Genomic DNA, 19,192 nt, shown 5'->3' with positions numbered 1-19,192 from the left:
TCAAAAAACGTTCTGGCCTTATTTCTTAGAATGGAAACGGTAAAAGAGTCAGAACACGAATTAGAATGATATAAGAATGATACATTCGAATAAGGAAGAATGAATTGAATGCTGAATCCATTATAAACTCCTAATAAATGCAAATTAACACTTTCAACGCTGTGTCAAAATACCCTAGGGTCACCGTGGGGCCACCATTTGTAATAGCGTAAGCTGTACCACCAGAATTCGTGAGATTTGTTTAGTCTTTCACGCTCTCACGCACCCCTGGCTTATTTACAGTGTATTGTAAACTAAACAAGTTATATTTACAGCTTTATAGAGTTTGTCAGAGTGCTCATAAACTTTTATATGAGAAATTCACTTTTCTAGTATGCCAAAACTAGTATCAAAAATACTTATTTAAGAACAAAAATTTATGGGAAATCGTAAAAAAAAACCTCGGAATACCCTGTAACAGACTCTCAAAGCAGTCCTCGAAGAGCAAAATGTTTTCGATTCGAATCCCAAAACAAAAGAGTAGAAAAAAAAACTCTTTGCGATTCGAATCCCAGGTGAGTTGTTAAAACTCTTTGTAAAGAGAGAGGCTACGAGGAATTTCAAACTCTTGAAGCCGCGAGACATGCAAGATCAAAAAATCAAAATTTTAGGTTCTCATGAGTATTAACTGAAATTTGCTCACTTCGAAATGGCTTTTTGATAACTTGGCGCATAGGCACGCCACCTACACATGGCAATGGAGAAAATGTTAAAATCACAATTTTGAAATTTTTTGAGAGATTTGAGAGAGTTTGGAATTTTCCGTGGCTCAGGGCTTCAATAGTTTTTAATTTCGCCTAACTTTAAATCTTAAAACACAATAACTACAGTGATCTTAGGTACTCTTGCGAGAATCTATCACAACCCGTGTGCCAGCAAACCAATCTAATATACTATTTGCCTACTTTGCAGATCCCATATCTCCAAGTCACCGTTCGCCAATCCGACATAAAACACCGATGGCCGATCGAGACTCCACACGCAGGCGGTCACGGCAGCAGGCTTCACACGCCAGAAGATGGGCGACTGGCGACAATCGACCGTCCAGAGAGCCAACACGGTGCCGCCCGCTGTCAGCAACACTTCCGGCACGAAGGTGTTTCGTGCGATCGCCACCAGTGGCCCGTTGTGTACCGCCGCAAAGGTGTCCCGGTCGCGCATCGGCTCCTCATTCACGACTGCACCCTGATCGAACTCGTACCCGTCCCATTTGCCCCAGAACAGCCCACCGAGCAGGGTGCCGGCAATGAATGCCTGGTGGCAGATGACCGGTGGCAGCTGGAACGCACCGGACGGTCCACCACCGCGTAACGCGATCGGCTGCTCGTCCAGTGCCAGCGTCACGATCGGCACTTCGCACCGTACCCGATACGTCGGATGGAACACATGGTTCAGTCGGGCCAGTCCACCACCGGTCGGTGTCGTTTCGCCGACCGTATCCAGCTCACCGGCGCCCTGCTGTTTGTCGTGGGCGGACAGTGCGGCCGGAACCGGCAGGTCGAGATTCCAGATGGAGACGGTTCCGTCCAGTGCGGCCGTCAGAAGGAATCGACCCGGTCCATCCTCGGCACTGTTGACGCGCAGCTGTCCGGTGGTAACGGCGTGATAGTTCTGTGGCAACCAGCGGATCACGGTGATCGGTTTGCGTGCCGATCGCTCTAGGGCGCTGATGACGGCCGGACGCACATGCCACGGCGTTTCCGGTGCGCCTGTACCGTCTTGCAGTGTGGTGTGCTCCTGCCCACCGGCACTGGCCGTACGGCCCCGGGCCAGACGATTTGTGGGCGTTGCATTGCCCAGCAGTAGCTTGATTTCGTTGCGATACGTGTCCGGGGCTGGATGGTGTCCCTGGTGTTTGTGCTCACGGCCACCCGTCCGTGGTCCAGTGTGCTCTAGTTGCGCATCCGTCAGCTCCCAGATGGCGATCTGTCCGCTGGAAAGACCGCCCACCAGCAGACGGCCATCGTACGGACAGAAGGAGAGTGCTGTCACCTCGCGGGGTGAGTCCAGCCAGAGCTTCGGCATGAGCGATTCCTCAAAGTTCCACGCCAGAACGGGACACTTTTCGAAAACAAGACGATTGATTGCGTCTTCCCTGCCACCGGCTGCTCCAACCGTTGCTCCCGAGGGTATCGTCCGCATGCCAGCGGCAGCCTCCTGTCCGTCAGACGCACTCCCGGTAATCGGTACCGTCATCAGCACGCTTGGAATGTGGTGAACGTAGGCGGCCACAAATGTGCCCGTCAGCTGAGGATGCCACTCGATGGCGGACACGTGTCTGTTGGCACAGGTGGACCGATCCATGAAGCACATCGTTTCCTCCACAATCGGTGTTTCGTACTTGGCGATTGACTTGTGACGCGAAATTATCGGATAATCGTTCCTGTACATATCGATCTGGTTGAACTCGAGCGTATGGAGCAGTTGCTCGACGTGATCGCTTGGGGACACTGGTTGACCGGTGGGACCGACACTACCGGCCGCTGCCGTAGTGGTGGTTGCCGTGGTCGTCGTCGTGCTCATCTTCGGTTCGCTACCAATCTCGTACAGGTACTGCGACCAAGCATTGGTCGGGAACGTTGGATCAGTCTGCTGGAACGTGTGCACCTTCTGTGGCCGCAGCTGAACGCCAAAGTCGATCGACTTACGGACAATGTTGCGGAACACGGTTTTTGGCACGAGCTCCACGTAACCGTCCCGTGCATCCCCAACCATCCGCAGCTGAAACCGGCGAAACGAACCTACGCGCTGTGCCGGGTAGATGCTTTGCGACTCCACGTTCACTACGTTCGTACGCTGCAAGGGGATAAAGTTTTCCACATCCTGCTCACTGCCACGTGACTGCCATCGGCGCGGCTTCTTCCTCATCGCTGCCGCCGCTGCTAACCGTTCCACCAACTCCAAGCGCCGTATCAGCTCGCGAGCTTCCCGCGTTTCCCGGTTGTCGGTAAACACGGCAAACAGGTCCTCCTCCTCGGTGCTCTGGTCCGGCAGATAGCCGACCAAGATCAGCTTGCCCGTTTCCATGTCCTTCAGTTTGTCCTTTAGCTGCCGCTGCACCTTCGTTTTGCCCGGCAAATGGTCCTCCAGCATCTCCTTCTTGATCTCCTTCCATGGGTGCTCCACACTGACGGCGGTGCCGATTTCCATACCGAGCTCGGCCTGCAGATCGGGACTGGGCGGAGGGTGGTAAGGATTTTCAAAGTGGTGTGACTAGTTTGGTTACGGGACACGTGCTCATTACGCAGCTCCCTACCTGATTACCAAACGCGAACATTTCGGGAAATTATGCAGCTTCTGGCGGGCATCATTTTCCTCGAACCCGAATATCATCGATACTTCCTCATCGTCCGGCTCAAAGTTGTGCTTGGAGTAGGTATCACTTTTTGCTTCGTTCGACGTAGATGACTTTAGCTGAGCCATGCTTTTATGCTAAAGGGATAAGGATAAAACAACTTCAATCACATTTACTTCATTTAACTAAAAGAGTACTTAATAGCTAACAGAGCTAATAACTACACGGAGTTCTGCAGGTGTAAAAAAAAACAATTCCCAAAACCTATTTAACACCGATAAACAGGTGTCCAAGGAGAAACGGCACGTAACGGTTGTTATGGCATTTTTCAAACAAAAATTTAAATATTTTATTACAACCGGTTTTTTTTTTTCAAGGGAAAAAATAACCGATACAGACAGAGTTACTTATAATAAACCTAGTAGAAAACGATCAATACATGGAAGATTTATATATATAAGAATAATTTTATTAATCTTCCCCGCGAGTTGATTTACAAAATCACAAGAAGAGCTATTTTTCCACACAAGCAGCGAGTGCATCCATATAAACGCACCGTCCACACGTCAACGCGGTTTGTATGTTTTCCGTGTCTTCCGATTAACCGTGCCTGTCTTCCAAGTTTGCACTGCATAAACTACGGGTGTGTGTTTGTGGGTGCAAAAGTCTTCTAGAGTGCGGACGTACGCATACGGCGAGAGAGAGAGAAAGAAAAGCGAAAATTTCCTTCACAGCTCGGGTATTGAAACACTTTTTCCTGCCCAAAACCCGCAAAGCACCAGGAACAGACTATTCGTTAATCGTAGTGAACTAACAATCAACAGCATCCGGTTGCTTTTGTTGCATCCAAACCAAACTTCATCAAGCCGTGTACCACACCATTGTACCGCATACGCCCCTATATACGCATCGAAATCGTTTTTGTGTTTCGTGTGTGTTTCCTCGAATCAATCAACGAATGCGTCACCTGGCTTCTATCACCTCAGTGGAATATTAATAACATCATCTTACGTATAGTGGACGAACTAAAGAAAAAGTTATAACAATCTCATCCTATGCTCATCCTCCACTGCACCACGTATTGAGGTGGCAGGTTTGCGTCCGCACTGTAAACGCACTGGTGGTGCGATAGCGAAAAAGAGAAACAAACATAACTGTATCTTCCCTTCTAACTGTACAACTGCGTACGAAGGCTTAACACTTCTCTAACCAACGCAATTACTTACCAAAAAATTCCCAAAAATCCATACTTATAACTTATCTACCCGTGATAGTACAGAAAATGTGAGTCACCTCAGCATCCAAGCATCTTCTATACTAACAGGCATTTTGGAAAACGAAAAAAAAAACTAACAGTCTGCTTTTATATCGCACGCTTTACCGTAGTACACACCTTATTCGCTAATGCTGCTTAACATCGAACAACAACCAAAAAAAGAAAAAAGAATGACACAACACGCAATCGAAAAAATGTTCACAACATGACGTCATTGTTTCGGAAGACACTTTTCTCTACTCTGTTGCAAGCTAAAACTTTGTTGCTGTCTTTGGTTTTATCTGGTGTTTTTTTTTATATATTTTAACTATCGGTTGGAAATAACATTTCCCCGTATTTTTTTCTTTCTACCGGAGCAGCTGTGAAAGCTGGAGCAATTAGAGCAACTCGCAAAACTTTCCAAGATGAACCGAAAGGCGGAACTCGAGCGGAAGAAAGCCAAACTGCAGGCACTCCGCGAAGAGAAGGACCGAAGGCGAAAGGAAAAGGAGCAGAAAGATCTGGAAGAGGCAGCCGGGAAGCTGGGCCATTCGGAAACTAGCACACGGAAGTACGCAATAATGAACACCGAACATGTGTGTGAGTTTTGCTAACTTTGCTGTTTTTCAGGGATCTGGATGAGATGCTTTCGTCGCTAGGTGTGGCGCCCGTATCCGAGGTACTGTCGTCCCTGTCGTCGGTAAATTCGGCCACATCCGATCAATCCACCACCCACACACCGGACGCCAGTCTGCAACCGAGCATCAATGGAACAAGGTATTCACCGTGGCAAGCTTTAGCTTCCTAAACTATCAAACACTCCAATTTATACTGATTTTGTTTTCCCCTCGATTTGCCATCGACAGTTATCGCAAAAAGCCGGTCAACCTGTGCCTGGTATCGGTACAGGCAACCAACATTCCTCCGAAGGAAACGGTCGTTTACTCGAAACAGACACAAACGAACAGTTCCGGTGGCCACGAACGCGACGGTAAGTGTATTGGAATCCTGCCTGCCTTCTGTCTCTCTTACCTGACTGGCTCAAAACTTGTACACAGAACATAAAATTTTGTAAAACAACACTTTTTCCCTCGTCATATTAACAATGCTGCTTCTAAGGGACGAAATTGAAACGATCTCGTACCAAACCCCCACCTTGCTCTTTTATATACGAGTGTTTCATTATGAAAATAGAATAGAAGACTGTTTTTGCCGGTTCAAAACGCCAAATTAACAATACTTAGCTTAATCTCTGTTCGGATCATCGAACGGTTTGAAGAAAACGGAAAAAGAAATCAAACTTAAACATGTTTACTTAGAAAACAAAAGCCCCCGTTTCCTACCCACCTGTCCACTCACCCCTCGACCTGCCCATTCTATTACACGTCTTTTACGTCCCACTATTTCCCCCTCTCTCGGATAAAAAGCGCTTTGCAAATGCTTTTCGATACTTAGCAGCCCACCAACCAAAACCTGCCACTTCCAGAGGAACATTTATTGAAATAAAATAACAAATACAGTTTTTTCTTGCCATTCCTCACCTCTATCAGGATATATGGAGGATTGGTGGAGACCGCGCAAAGGTAAAGCATGATCTCGATGTGTACCAAGAGCATCTATCGTACTCGTAAAAAAAAAGAAATACAAATTGTCGATAAATCCTCTAGCTTCATGCAAAAATATCACTTCTATGCAAACTGTTTGAAAAAACAGATTGAACAGATTTGTACCGGAAATTGTCATTTATAAAAAAAAAAAATCTAAACGCTTGTAAATCCTCATTTCTTTCTTGCGCTTACCTTTGGTTTGCTCATATTTTACCTTTTTTTTTTGTTTCGTTTTTGTACCGGTTGACTCTCTGTCTCTCTCTCTCTCTTTCCCTTCCTATCTGTGGGCATATGGCTTTAGCTAAAAAAATTAGTTTGATATTTATCAATAGAACTATTTAGCAATTTAGACAAAAAAAAAGACAAACTAAGTCAATCGTTCCATCCGCCCCTTTTTGTGTAGCCCTCCCACTCTCTTTTCTCTCTCTCTCTCTCTCTCTCTCTCTCTCTCTGGAACTTTTCCGCCTCTTTGTTACATTATTTGTTTGTTTCGGTTTTCGTTAGCTTGTATCCGTTCAATGTTTTTTATTTTTATTTTTCCGTACTGTTTATAGACGCTCCGAGCTCTCAGAAGCGATAGTAGAGCAAACGTGCCGTTGCAAATGGCATGAGTTAAACTAATGACTGTTTCTTTTATTTTCTCCCGTCCCATCTCCTCCCGTGTTTTGATATGGGTTTTGTTTTACGCTACGGAAAACTGTTCCTACCTCGGTGTGGTATATCGTGACTGACTGGATGGTGCACACGACCTGTTGAATGCAGCCCACGCAACCGACTATTACGGTGAGTAATTCGTTTCAAACTTTTACTTTCAGTAATCTGTTTTGTGTTTTTTTTATGTTGTTGTTAAATTTAATTTCAAACAATATAAGCTCATTCATTGGTTTGATGGCGATCATTACGAATCTGTACTTTCATCGCTGCCATCATTGTTCACTTTCCGCACAGAAATTGACATTTGCAAAGGTTATCTAATCGAATTTTAGCTTTAGCTGTGATAGTGAGGAATCTTCGAAAAAAGTATGTAATTTCCATCAAGGTAAATCTCTTAACCGTAGTGTCTACGACCAAAATAATACACCCCACCCGGGTAGGTCATACATTTTGTATGCGAGTAACCATTTTTCCCGATTGTAAAGCTAATTTTTTTCTTTATTTAATCGTCGTATTTGCATGAAATTTTCAACAAAGGTGAGGCTATTTGTTGTGTAACGAATTCATTTTTTTAATTCTTCTATTTATTTTTCGCTTCCAAAGCGGGTAACACTATACGACTGCAGTGGCGTATCAAGCGCCAAATATTTTGTTGTATAAGGAATTTGAATTTTCCGTTTTAAAGAACATCCTGTTAGGCTTATCTCGTGTGCGAGCGAGTAAATGTTTTCTCACATACTGCGCTGCTAAAACTCAGCAGCCTACTACCATGGCTGTAATGTTTATTCTCCTATAAAAGTTAGTTTTCTTCTTCTATATGCTGGAGATCTGCTAGCCATCCCAGTCTCTTATAATGGACAGGATCTATGAAGAAGATTTCGTAATTTGTTTAAAAATTGCATTCTTTTTCTTTTGATTGGAGTAAAAAATTCGTTAAAAAAAAACAAACCACCCCAAGTGAAGCTTCATGTAGACTGTTTAAGCTTTTAAAATGTATTGAAATCTCGATATTCCGTCACGAAAAGCTAAAAATCGAACAGTTTAATTCACCAAATGGCAAATTCTGTACGACCTCCATCTATAAAGTTGCCATGAGTAAAGAAACACTTCTACCGGGTCTCTGCTGCCGGATGAAATTGTTACCGGTTTTTAATATTAGCTCAAGACGTTTAAAAAGTGTCTCTTTACTCTAGCGCTTACAGACGATCCTAACTGCTCTCTTTCATCTAAATTCTTCATTTATTCATACTCTAAACAATGTTACACAAATGTTTCAATCGTACCTCTCACACTCCTGTTCTGATCCTTGAATTTCATGACACTGAGCCCCCCCCCCCCCTCCCTCCCCAACAAGCAACGCATACTTTATTTCCCGTTTCTTTTTCTCTTCTCCATTCATTTTTCTCCTCTGTTTTCTCAACTCTGTCCAATTGATTTTTAGTACATTTTAATTATTAAGTTATCGTTCTGTTTTGTTACGCTTCACCATTACTCCCTCGTCTCGCGTGAGGACGATTTTTTAAGGAAGAAACATTCTCCATCCCAAAAAAAAAAAGCAAAAGCAAACAAAATCAAACCTTTTCGATGCGCGTTTAGTACATCTTATTTTCTCCACCCATTTGTTCCTTTTGTTTCTCTCTCTCGCTCTCTCTCTTTTCTCTATTTTATATATTCCACTTACCTATTAAGTGTAATTGTTTGTTTGTTTCGGGTATTATTACTATTATTATTATTATTATTATTACTATTATTCGTTTAATATTTGTACCGTTTCTGTTCGTTTCTTTATACTCCTTTTTGTTTTATTTAAACTCATTTCGCCCACACACACACACACACACTTTACCATTTCCCCTTCAGAACGTATAATGTAATTTCACGTCTTCAGTTCTCGGTATTTGTTAATCTAAAAACAAAACAAACAAAAACAGACCTGGTAGTTTATATAACTTTTGTCATTGTTTTCTGTTTTTTTTTTCTCCCTTTCCTGTTTACTGTATTAAGTTTAGTATGTGCGGAAGAAAGTGAATGCATGCTCTCAAGTTTTTATCTTCCTTCTTCCTTTGGTTTAAGTGTACTGTTGAAGTAACGATTTCACTATTTTGTTTCAATAGTTTGACCTTTTGCAACATTTGTTCGGTTTTCTATTCGCCTTACCTAAACCATTCCATAAAAGCTTTCTACAGCCGTTAGGCTTTTAAGTTAACAGCTTTATGAAAAAAATGCCGTACCAAGTACAGAGAGCCTATCGTTTGTAGAAAGTTCAATTGCGATTAAACTTATTAACTTTTTTTTTACACATTACAAATGTTTACGAAGAACGCAGCCAGTCGTCGCATTGTTTCGGGGCTGGAGCTGAACGATAATCCCTTTGAGATTGCTCACGTAGCAATTCGTATCGATAGACCTCGAAAAGCAGCTCATAGATTCCAGATCAAAGCCTGGAAGCTTGCCTTATGTAGTTTTCATCCTCGGATCTATTCATCAAAGTCTCCATTCTAGTCATTCTTGTATGTAGGAATCTAGCATAAATGATCGCTTCCTTACGGATTGTCCCGAAAAATCATCCACTCATCCAAAAAGTAGATCAGAGCTCTAGATTGCTGTTGCGGGACATAAGATTAATCTCGGTGGAAGTATACATGGATAAGGAATAGCTTTATTTTTTTTACAGCTTTTGGTGTAAAACCGCCGGGTTTGCAACCGGTGTTAGGGTTCTATCTCTCGATACCCTTCAATCTCTTCCAAATATCTGAAACAATACGTTGGAACGACTTTCAAGAAATATGCAACTTCTCCTCTACTCCTGCTCGCACTTCTCCCCGGTAGTAGTTTCTCTTCCGTTTCTGCAACCGGAAGCCAGCCCACCGATGGGGGCCTGGAAAAAAAACCGCGGTCAGCAGGAGCTCCAATCGTTCTTCTCGAGAATATACCTACGAAGTACTGTGCACACCACACCAAATTTATTTTTCTCTAGCCTTACCCAACCTCGTCCCTCAACCCACCCCGAAACAAACGAGAAACAGACCGCGCGCGATGTTGTGGCTGCGTTCTTTCTTTTATAGTATTATGCTCGCCAAACACTTTCTATTCATCCAACTTTTTTTTTTTTTTTGGTTTTGTATGAAACATTTTGCCCGAACCTTGAATATCCATCGTGCTTCAACCCAACTCAAACAAGTCCGCTACGCTCAAGAATGGTGTGGCACGCGATTTGGGGCGCATGTGTTACGCGCGCCCGCGCCCGCGCGCGAGAGAGAGAGATTGATCACATGCAATGTATTATCCTTCTAACTACGCGCCAATTTATATTCAACCTGATTATCAACAAACACACACACACACACATGTTCCTATTCTTTTCTCTTTTCAAACTCCAATCTTCAAAAGCGAAAAATAATTATAAAATCTTTAACCCACAACAACTTCCAATTACACAAAAGTTTAAGTTAGACTTTTTTCCCATTTCAAGATGAGTACAATCTTAACCCCGGTTTAGAGTGGGAGGATGAGTTTACAGGTAGGTTTTTGCCATAACAAACAAATTAATCTCTGCTCTCTTTTGTTTTTTTTTGTGATTCTTTCTTTCTTTCGTTTTTTTTGTTTGGTTTACTATATCTCTCTATTTGCAATTTGTGCAAATTCTTTATTTGTTAGACTTTTTTTTTCTCTCTCTCTATATATACACACACGCCACATAGCCAGTTTTCTATGTTGTTCTCATGTTGTTAATAGCATTTTCCCTACCAATCAGAATTTTCCTTTTTTTTTTTATTTGCGAATTATACAGAAACACACAGACACACAGCAACAAGAAGCTTAGGAAGTGTCCTTAGTTTACTGTTGATTTTTACTTTGTTGTGTTGTTGATTTGTTTCCCTTCCTTGTTAGTGATGCGTGTTAGTTAAGTAGTTTTTCTGCTCATGTTACTGGATCATTTGTAATGTAGCCTTTGGTTGTTAAAAAGGTGTTTTGCTCTTTTCAATCGGCTGTTGACTGATCTGTACTTGATGTTTTTTTTTGTGTTGTGTAAAAGCATCTTTTGCATTTGTTATATTTTTTTATACACAGTACGCGTGTGTGTCACACCATAGACAACACCGTACTGTAAAAAAAGTATCATTTGGATGGGTAGCCTCATCGTGAACAGTTTTGTTTTTTTAATTCTTGATTTTTTGTTAATCCATTCTCTCAAACATATTCTCTCTCACTCTTTCTCTCCTTCTCTATTTCCTGTAAGCTTTTTTTTATCATCTACACTTGGGTGGTGCACTATCACCTTCTGTTTTTTTAAATCCTTTTTGTGTGCAATACTGTACGTTAAATTGCGTCCCCATCCACTTATAATCCCTCGGTGTAACGTTTCGTGTTGCTTCGCCTGAAAGTATGCATATGGCACTGTTTTTGTTTTTTTTTTTTTATAGCAAACAAAATTTGCTATTTCTTAGCTCCTGCGTGCGTGTATATCATGCAATTCTACTTATGTTAAAATCGCTTGTAAACGATAGCAAGTTTCACTCGTCTCAAACTTTCATTTCAGTTGACTGAAAGTTTGAGACGAACACACAAATTTCACTAGTTGTTAAGAGCTGTCAAATGTTGATTTGTATACGCATGAAAAAATCGCAAGAAAGAGTAATGAAATTGGAAAAATAAAACAAAAATAAATTAAAAAGAATTAAATCAAAATCCAGCGTCGTTTAGTGAAATTTAAGTTGCACTAATAAAAATGTCAATTAGCAATGCGTTTAGATGTGTTTAAGTTCCGTTGCACACAGCTGAAATGTGATTTGAAAGTTTTTTAGTTTTTTTATTCGTAATGACGGCCAGGCCAGATATTCCTTAAAATCTAATCTTATATCTAGCTTAAAAATTCATTAAGCTTATATCCTATTTGGAGGGCTGACATTTCCTGCTCCCTCAGTTCAAGTGCACCTTATCCCGGGTGAGCTCGGTTGTGGATGTTGTTTATGACAGGTATGGTTCTGATGTTATCCTCTCTGGTTCCAGGGGATAAGCGCCTCTTTGAAGCATTGTACCGTGGAGACTTGGAACTGGCCCCCAAGATAACCCCTTTTCTTGTGGATACTCCTTGGTGTTCACCACACCATATAGTTGCCAGCATTAGCATGTTATGGCTGGCGGCCCCACCATTTGGCAGAACGCACGCATTCCGCCAACAGTAAAGCCGCCAGTCACAACTACACGTTGTCCAAACCTAACTCAATAGGTTCAATGATCTAGTGTTGTCGCTGGCGACTCTGGCGACCACAAAAACCCCTGTACGGTTACTGCAGAATCGAACAGACATCCCTGCAGACAATCCGCCAACGACAGGGATGATTTGACAGTTAACATTGAGTGAAAGTTGCATTCGTTTATCAGTGGTATAACATCGTTTCTTTTCTGTAAAAATATTAGCTGACGTATAATGTACCAAAAATTATATTCCTATCGCACAGGCGTCTATCCCCCTGCCAAGCAATATCAAGCGACATTTGCAGAGCATTACTCACGACTTTCGGGGTAGATAAACCCCGATAAAAGTTGTAAGTTTGATAAAAAGTTTAAGCAAATGTCTATGGAAACGCACGATTGAAAACTATAAACTCTTAGGGAAAACTATCGAAATAAAGTTTAACACCCGAGTTACCGTTGGTCCCACTTTTATCTACGTCGCTCCAGTATGCCATTCTTGCGTTTTTTTTTTTTTTGGCAAATTGCAAACAGGTTGCGCACAACACACCGATCGTTGGTTGTGTGAAGTATGTCCAGCTGTCCTGCGTGTTTGGAAATGTCTGTCCTGGTGTGTTGTTTTCCTCGTCTACTGGCCCACTAACCAACCGCTATTACATACTTAGCCATATTAACACAATAAGACACAGAAACACTCACTCTTAACTGCATCTTTTCTTTCCGGATTTAAACCTCACAAGCTACTAATGACGTTAGTGTTGGCTCTTTGGTAACTTTGGTATCGTCTTGTAATTTTACTCCATTTTTGGCTAGCAACGCTCACCAGCAAATAACCACTCTCTTGGTGTTGTAGTCATCCTTCCCTTCACCTTTCCCGCCCATCCTTGCCATCCCATCCAAAATGGACGGAAAGTAGTAGTAATTAGTTCAGCTTACATATTCAAATGTTCATCGTGCATCTTCATAAAAACGGTCTAATCGATGGTTCAAACACAACAAAACACACACAAACACACACAACTCCAGGACGGGAAGGTTTGACATATCTACTACCATTCTAGCTTTTTAGGAGGGGTACTACAAATTGTGACGTTTTTGCTAACTGCACCAGCTCTGTGTGTTCTCCGTCTGTTTATAATCGGCTAAATAAGCAACTCTGCGTTGCGTACCCTCGCTGTCCGCATCTATCTGTATTCCTCTTACCCTTCTATCTTTTCTCTCTGTTCTGTACTTTTCCCTCTGTCTTTAATGTTCTGCAAAAAAAAAAAATGGGTGGAGAAATAGAAGAAAAAAGTATATTGTACCAATATACGTATATGTATTCCAAAAACCGATCAAAAACTCTCCCCAGCCTGAATCCAGCTCGTCCAGCCAAGGGAGTACATGTTGCTTTAAGCTATTCGATTTAATTACGAGTCTAATAGAACAAAATCCTTACTTATGACTGATGTGGTACTACCACCATAATGTTATTAGTATTTATACTGCTATTACTACTACTACTATTACTACTGCTACTCCTCCTACTGTTACTATCACCTCCAACACTAAACCCGTTATCACCAATGCTCCAACTTTCCCCCCAAAAAGTGTCAGCGTCATCCGATAAGGTTGTCAAAACTGGTTCCCTCTTTCATACTCCGTCAAGCCAGCCATTTTATCGGTTAGCATACATTGAATCTCTTTTCTATTTGCCCTACCTGTGATACTACTCCCCCCCTCCTCCTCATGGCGCAGTTCCTTCCAACTCGTTGCTGACTTCATCTGGTTTTATTTTGTTTGTTACGTTTTAATGATTGTGTTTAATCTCTCGCTCATATGTAAATAGCTCCATAGTCTATGGTCGCTTTCCTTCTGGCACAACATTATGTAAAGTAGTGTGACACCGTTGCGCAAAGGATTCGCGTTGGAAGCTCATTTGGTTTCTAGAATGAATTAAGTATACATTTGTTTTCCGTGGTGGCCTCGAACGCTATCGGATATCTTCGGAGTTTGTAATCGTTTGTTCCAATTCTACTCACTGTTCTATCTATCTATTTCCAATCCGTTTTCCTGTCGCTATCTCTACTTTATATTTCTCACATTCTCTTTATACACGAACTCCCTCTTTCTCTCTCTCTCTCTCTCTCTCTCGCTCTCTCTCTCTTTCTTTTTCTCTGTGTACTTAATACTGCTTTCCGGGATGCTGTTTTTTTTTCTCGAAATAGCATCGTCGTACCGTGTGTGTCCTTCCGGTAGCCATCGCATCGGGCCCGACAGTTGCCGATGGTCCAATCTATATCTTTAAATAAATTCTCACACCACTACCAACTTTTTTCTACATAAAATTGCTTTACCACTGGTAGTAATGCTATTAATTTGCTAGCAATATGACGATTTTGTGCAAGGAATGCGAGAACGTGAATGTCAAATTATTGCGTGAAAGGAGACGAGTATTTTCCAACACAGAGCCGGGTTTGGGAGTGGATGTAGAAGAGCAATGGGAAAAAGAGAATGAGAGAGAGAGAGAAAAAGAGAGGGTGGGTGGTTTGCATGTTTCCGTCTGCATATACCTTATTAAGCTAAGTTGTAAGCTAGGTACTAGTTAGTGGTTAAGTTTGCCCAACGCCTTGTGTGTCCTCAGACCGTACTAGATCAGAAACAGTTTTACTCATACAGTGCTTACTTTTGGGGACGGTCAAGGTGACGATGAGGAAAGCTCCCTCACCCATATCGACCATGGGTTCCACTCGAAGCTGCCGCCCGGTATCCTGCCCCACGGTTTGCCGACGGTTAAGGAGGTCGCACCGGCCATCACGCCACAGGAACAGAAGAAGGAAGACTTGAAGGAGGGTAAGTGGCGGCCAGAAGTAGCTGGGAGGTGATGCACTGCTTTAATGAGCTACCGCCTGATTCTGTTTGCAACCCCCTTAAACACAGTGAAAGAACTTTCCGCCGAGCAGAAACAGATGATCATACTGTCGGAAGACTTCCAACGATTCATCCTGCGGGCCGGTAAGGTAATGGAACGTGCCCTGTCCGAAACGGTGGACATCTACACAGACTACATTGGGGATGGTGAGGCAGACGATATGAAGTAAGTGTGGCTTATTACAGTACAGTCTCATGAGGCTTAGGGCCACTGTCAACTCTCAGCCTGATTCTCGTGAATTTTCTACGAGAATACTGCCCGATTAACTCTTGCTTCGTTTTTGTGATTTCTAGCGATGAAAAATCCCATGCACGGCTGTCACTGAACCGCACCTTCTACTGTGACCGTTGGTCGAAGAACCGATGCGTTACATCGTTCGACTGGTCCACACACTTCCCCGAGTTGATGGTTGCATCCTACCACAGCAACGAGGAAACACCGAACGAGCCGGACGGTGTGGTGGTGGTATGGAATACCAAGTTCAAGAAGCAAACACCGGAGGAAGTGTTCCACTGTCAGAGTGCGGTCATGTCGACGTGCTTTGCCAAGTTTCACCCGAACCTGATCCTCGGCGGTACCTACTCGGGCCAGATAGTGCTGTGGGATAATCGGGTACAGAAGCGCACACCAATCCATCGGACGCCGCTAAGCGCTAACGCTCATACGGTAGGTTTCATCATCAATGGCATTTTTGCTAGCTACCGCTACAAAACAAGCTACTAACAATACGCACAAATTCAATTATAGTTCGATTTGAGGCATTAAAATCGCACTTTATTTGAGGCATTAGAAAAATATTGAAAGTTGTGTGCCATGGTATTCATAGGTTAATTCGCAGCCCATCTTGAATTAGGTGAATTTGACGATCTAGCGCTTTAACGTAAGATATGAATATTACGTAAAAGGCGGAGGGCATCCACTTCACCTTCAAGGAGTTTAAACATACATGTTGCCCTAGCCTTATCGCGAAGCCTTTCAAGAGTCTCTAACCCTAACAGCATACATCTGATGTTGTACGGTAGTAAATTTCCGTTTTTCCATCTGAGGATACTTATTGCAATTCATTTTGTCATATGTCATTTTACAAACTAAGCCCTAAGGTCCTATTAGCTCTTTTAAGTATATCTACTATCGTTAATTTATGATCTAGTATTATACCGAGATCTCGGATCCAATCTGTGCGGTTAACCGCCTGCCCACCTATGCTAGAATTGTATCGTTTTGATGGTCTCTACCGCGAGTAAACGAGATTATTGCACATTTATCAACGCAGATTTTTAAAAAAGTTCCTTTTACACCAGTTTGAGAAAGTGTCAAGAATGGTTTGCAGGCATTCAGGACGAAAATTTTGCACATCATCCTCTAACTGAAAGCTAAATTCCACGGTATGATTGCAAAGCTCTAGAACGAACCTGCAATGTTCTACCCTCCATTTGAAATATTCTCGTAAATAATTCGATAATTTCATTGTACTGATCAACTTTATTACTTTCTGCTACGTAAGACAAAATGCACTTCCAACCCCCTCCCCCTCTTCGATCGCTACGTAATTTATGGACGCCCCCTGATCAACATCTTGCCACGTTTTCTTCCACAGCAACCAGTATATTGTCTATCGATGGTTGGCACCCAGAACGCGCACAACGTCATCTCGATCAGCTCGGACGGTAAGCTGTGCTCGTGGAGTTTGGACATGCTGTCCCAGCCGCAGGACGTGCTGGAGCTGCAACACCGCCAGTCGAAGGCCATCTCCGTCACCTGCATGGCGTTCCCGCACAACGAGGTCAACAATTTCATGCTCGGTGGCGAGGATGGGTACGTATACTCGGCCAGCCGGCACGGTAACCGGTCCGGCATTGGCGAAACGTACGAGAAGCATCTCGGTCCGGTGACGGGCATCTCGGCGCACCACAACCAATCGTCGCCCGACTTTGGCCATCTGTTCCTTACCTCCTCCATCGATTGGACGATCAAGCTGTGGAGCCTGAAAGACAACAAGCCGCTGTACTCGTTCGAGGACAACTCGGACTACGTGATGGATGTGGCCTGGTCCCCCATACATCCGGCACTGTTTGCCGGCGTGGACGGTAGCGGCCGGCTCGATCTGTGGAACCTCAACCAGGACACGGAGGTACCGACCGCTTCGATCACGGTTGACGGTCAGCCAGCGCTGAACCGCGTGTCCTGGACGCCGTCCGGACTGCATGTGACGGTGGGCGATGAGGCGGGCCGGATCTACGTGTACGACGTGGCGGACAATCTCGCCAATCCGCGCATGGACGAGTGGAACAAGCTGAATGCGGTGCTGTACGAGCTGAAGATGAATCAGACGGACGAGTTCGACGATAAGGACCAGAAGTCTCCGGTACCGCAGAACAACACGTCACTCACATCGCTCACCAGTACGTCGCTTATATGAAACTCAATGATGCGGCCGCATTGAGGCGGGCTGTAGGCGTGAAGGAATATCTAACATGCATCAATATATACACATCTTGTATCAACAAACTAACCTGCTAACTTATCTATGGTCTAAATTAATCAGGATAGTTCAATGTGTAAGGCGGGAGTAAAACGCCATGAAGTCATTGTGTTTCGCGCGAGCGCGTGGACAGAAAACCAGAAAACATACTCACATGTGCGCGTGGTTTAGAGTTGCATCAATCCTGTGCTTACTGCTGTAATGTATTTCAACATTGAAGCTGTAATAGTTCCGTTTCAATAAAAAGATATGCATTATATATACATACATTATTCCGTACATTCGTTACTTAATTATTCGGGCAAGGAAGCAAGTCTGCCGAACAAGAAATAAATAAATAAATTCCAGTCTGTCGCCCTTTTTGTAGATTGGGTGAATGACGCCCAGTTTCCACTCCTCCGGTAATTCTTCCTGTTCCCAGATTCTCGTGAACAGCTTGTGCATTTCGATAGTAAGCCTCTCCGGCCCCATCTTGAAGAACTCTGCCGTCAGTCCATCACTACCAGCAGCCTTGTTGCTTTTAAGCTGCTTGATGGCGCTGGCAACCTCATCCAGAGATGGCGGAGGCACTTCGTCTTCTGCACTATTACTGTCACTGATATTGTTGCTCCTGCTGTTCGCTTGTTCTGTTACTTGAACCAACCTCTCCTGTTTCTGCTCCGTTGAAATAGCACTTCCACCTTCTTTAAGAATCATAGTATAAGCAGCGTGATAGAGCTCGGCTCGGAAGCAGAATATCAGTTGACGGCGACGATCTCGAGGTGGTAGAGAAGTTCTGCTACCTTGGTACGATCGTAACTTCGGACAACAACGTAAGCAGCGAAATCCGAAGGCGCATTGTTAAGGGGAATCGTGCCTACTACGGACTCCACAAACTCCTGCGATCCAGAAGACTCCAACAACAAACGAAATGCACGATTTACCGCACCTTGATACGACCGGTAGTCCACTACTGGTACGAGTCTTGGACTATGCTGCCAGAGTCATATCTTTCTCTTGCAAATGTAGCGCCGAATATCATTCCAATCCAAACGGAGATCCAAACTGCAGATTAAATTCATGGATGTCGCGTGTCGCACGCAGTCCGAGCGGCCCTCGAGATATGAGTATCCATTTTGTTTTCCCACTAAACTCATGGTACTAGCTTTTTCTTTGCGTTGGAACAACAGTTTCGTTTTATTAGTGTTGTAACCATACATTTGTACCCGTCGCTTTACAATTCATCATTTACAGTCAACTACTGGCTGAAGTAAACGCAAACATCATTTTCGGTAAGAAAACGTTTCTAAAAACTAACAAAATAATGTTCCCGGAAGAAAACCCGCACGGTGTTTACAATAATGGAAAGGACAATGAATAATTCCTTCTCTCCCATTCCCTAAATTTGTTCGCCTAATTTTCACCGTGCAGCTTAGCCAGCACGGCATCTATGGCCGCTTCATCCTGCGTGCCGGCAGAGGGATTGTCCACAAATGAATCCGATATCATGGTGCAGCTCTTTGCCAGCTCCGGTGACAGAACATCCGCCTTGTTGTACGATTGTTCGATCCCCCGCTTCTTGTTCACAGTACAGGCACGTATCGGGCGGCGATTCGCCGGAGAAAGTGGTGTGGGTGGCGGTCCAGCTTCTTCGGTCGGTTGTTGGATTTGCTTTGCCAACTTAGCACCACCGGTACGCTGTTTCGTCACGTCAAGTGTTGGCACATTGGTGAGGTCCGAACTAATGGTTGGTGATTGTTTGGTACGCTTCGCT

At 43.6% G+C, this 19,192-nt stretch overlaps 3 protein-coding genes across 11 annotated transcripts in view; 1 reads left to right on the top strand and 2 right to left on the bottom strand.

Moving 5' to 3' along the window:
• The window catches only part of LOC126561974 (dynein axonemal intermediate chain 3-like), a 216,142-nt gene extending 212,676 nt beyond the window's left edge, over positions 1-3,466 (bottom strand). Inside the window, exons 1-2 of the mRNA XM_050218374.1 lie at positions 3,296-3,466; positions 945-3,214 (exon numbers count right to left, since the gene is read on the bottom strand). Coding sequence (XP_050074331.1) covers positions 945-3,214; positions 3,296-3,462 — 2,437 coding nt within the window. The 5' untranslated portion in view covers positions 3,463-3,466. The remainder of the gene's footprint in view (positions 1-944; positions 3,215-3,295) is intronic.
• The window catches only part of LOC126563172 (early endosome antigen 1-like), a 169,515-nt gene that overhangs the window by 99,503 nt on the left and 50,820 nt on the right, over positions 1-19,192 (bottom strand). The window lies entirely within an intron of this gene.
• On the top strand, positions 4,051-17,409 carry LOC126556024 (cytoplasmic dynein 1 intermediate chain). Of its 9 annotated transcripts, XM_050211195.1 has the most exons (11): positions 4,051-4,073; positions 4,970-5,160; positions 5,220-5,366; positions 5,456-5,580; positions 6,110-6,172; positions 6,959-6,979; positions 10,323-10,370; positions 14,729-14,878; positions 14,966-15,122; positions 15,251-15,623; positions 16,555-17,409. In XM_050211195.1, the coding sequence occupies exons 2-11, from the start codon at positions 5,015-5,017 to the stop codon at positions 17,374-17,376; spliced, it is 2,052 nt and encodes a 683-aa protein (XP_050067152.1). In that variant the 5' UTR covers positions 4,051-4,073; positions 4,970-5,014; the 3' UTR covers positions 17,377-17,409. The 9 variants fall into 9 exon arrangements, with proteins under 9 accessions (XP_050067152.1, XP_050067168.1, XP_050067144.1 ...); XM_050211211.1 differs by lacking the exon at positions 4,051-4,073 and having other exon boundaries at positions 4,957-5,160; positions 6,140-6,172; XM_050211187.1 differs by lacking the exon at positions 4,051-4,073 and having other exon boundaries at positions 4,957-5,160.

This window comes from Anopheles maculipalpis, chromosome X (genome assembly GCF_943734695.1).
Source record: "Anopheles maculipalpis chromosome X, idAnoMacuDA_375_x, whole genome shotgun sequence".
Taxonomy (NCBI): domain Eukaryota; kingdom Metazoa; phylum Arthropoda; class Insecta; order Diptera; family Culicidae; genus Anopheles; species Anopheles maculipalpis.
The sequence above is the reverse complement of the archived record's forward strand: the minus strand, read 5'-3'. Positions and strand labels throughout refer to the sequence as shown.

What these genes read in the sequence shown, in the direction of transcription:
- LOC126556024 (XM_050211249.1), top strand. Translation starts at nt 5,015, where the DNA reads ATGAACCGAAAGGCGGAACTCGAGCGGAAGAAAGCCAAACTGCAGGCA. An exon ending in CCGAGCATCAATGGAACAAG is followed by an intron (nt 5,367 to 5,455) that starts GTATTCACCGTG and finishes TGCCATCGACAG; the next exon opens with TTATCGCAAAAAGCCGGTCA. An exon ending in TTGGTGGAGACCGCGCAAAG is followed by an intron (nt 6,173 to 6,958) that starts GTAAAGCATGAT and finishes TGTTGAATGCAG; the next exon opens with CCCACGCAACCGACTATTAC.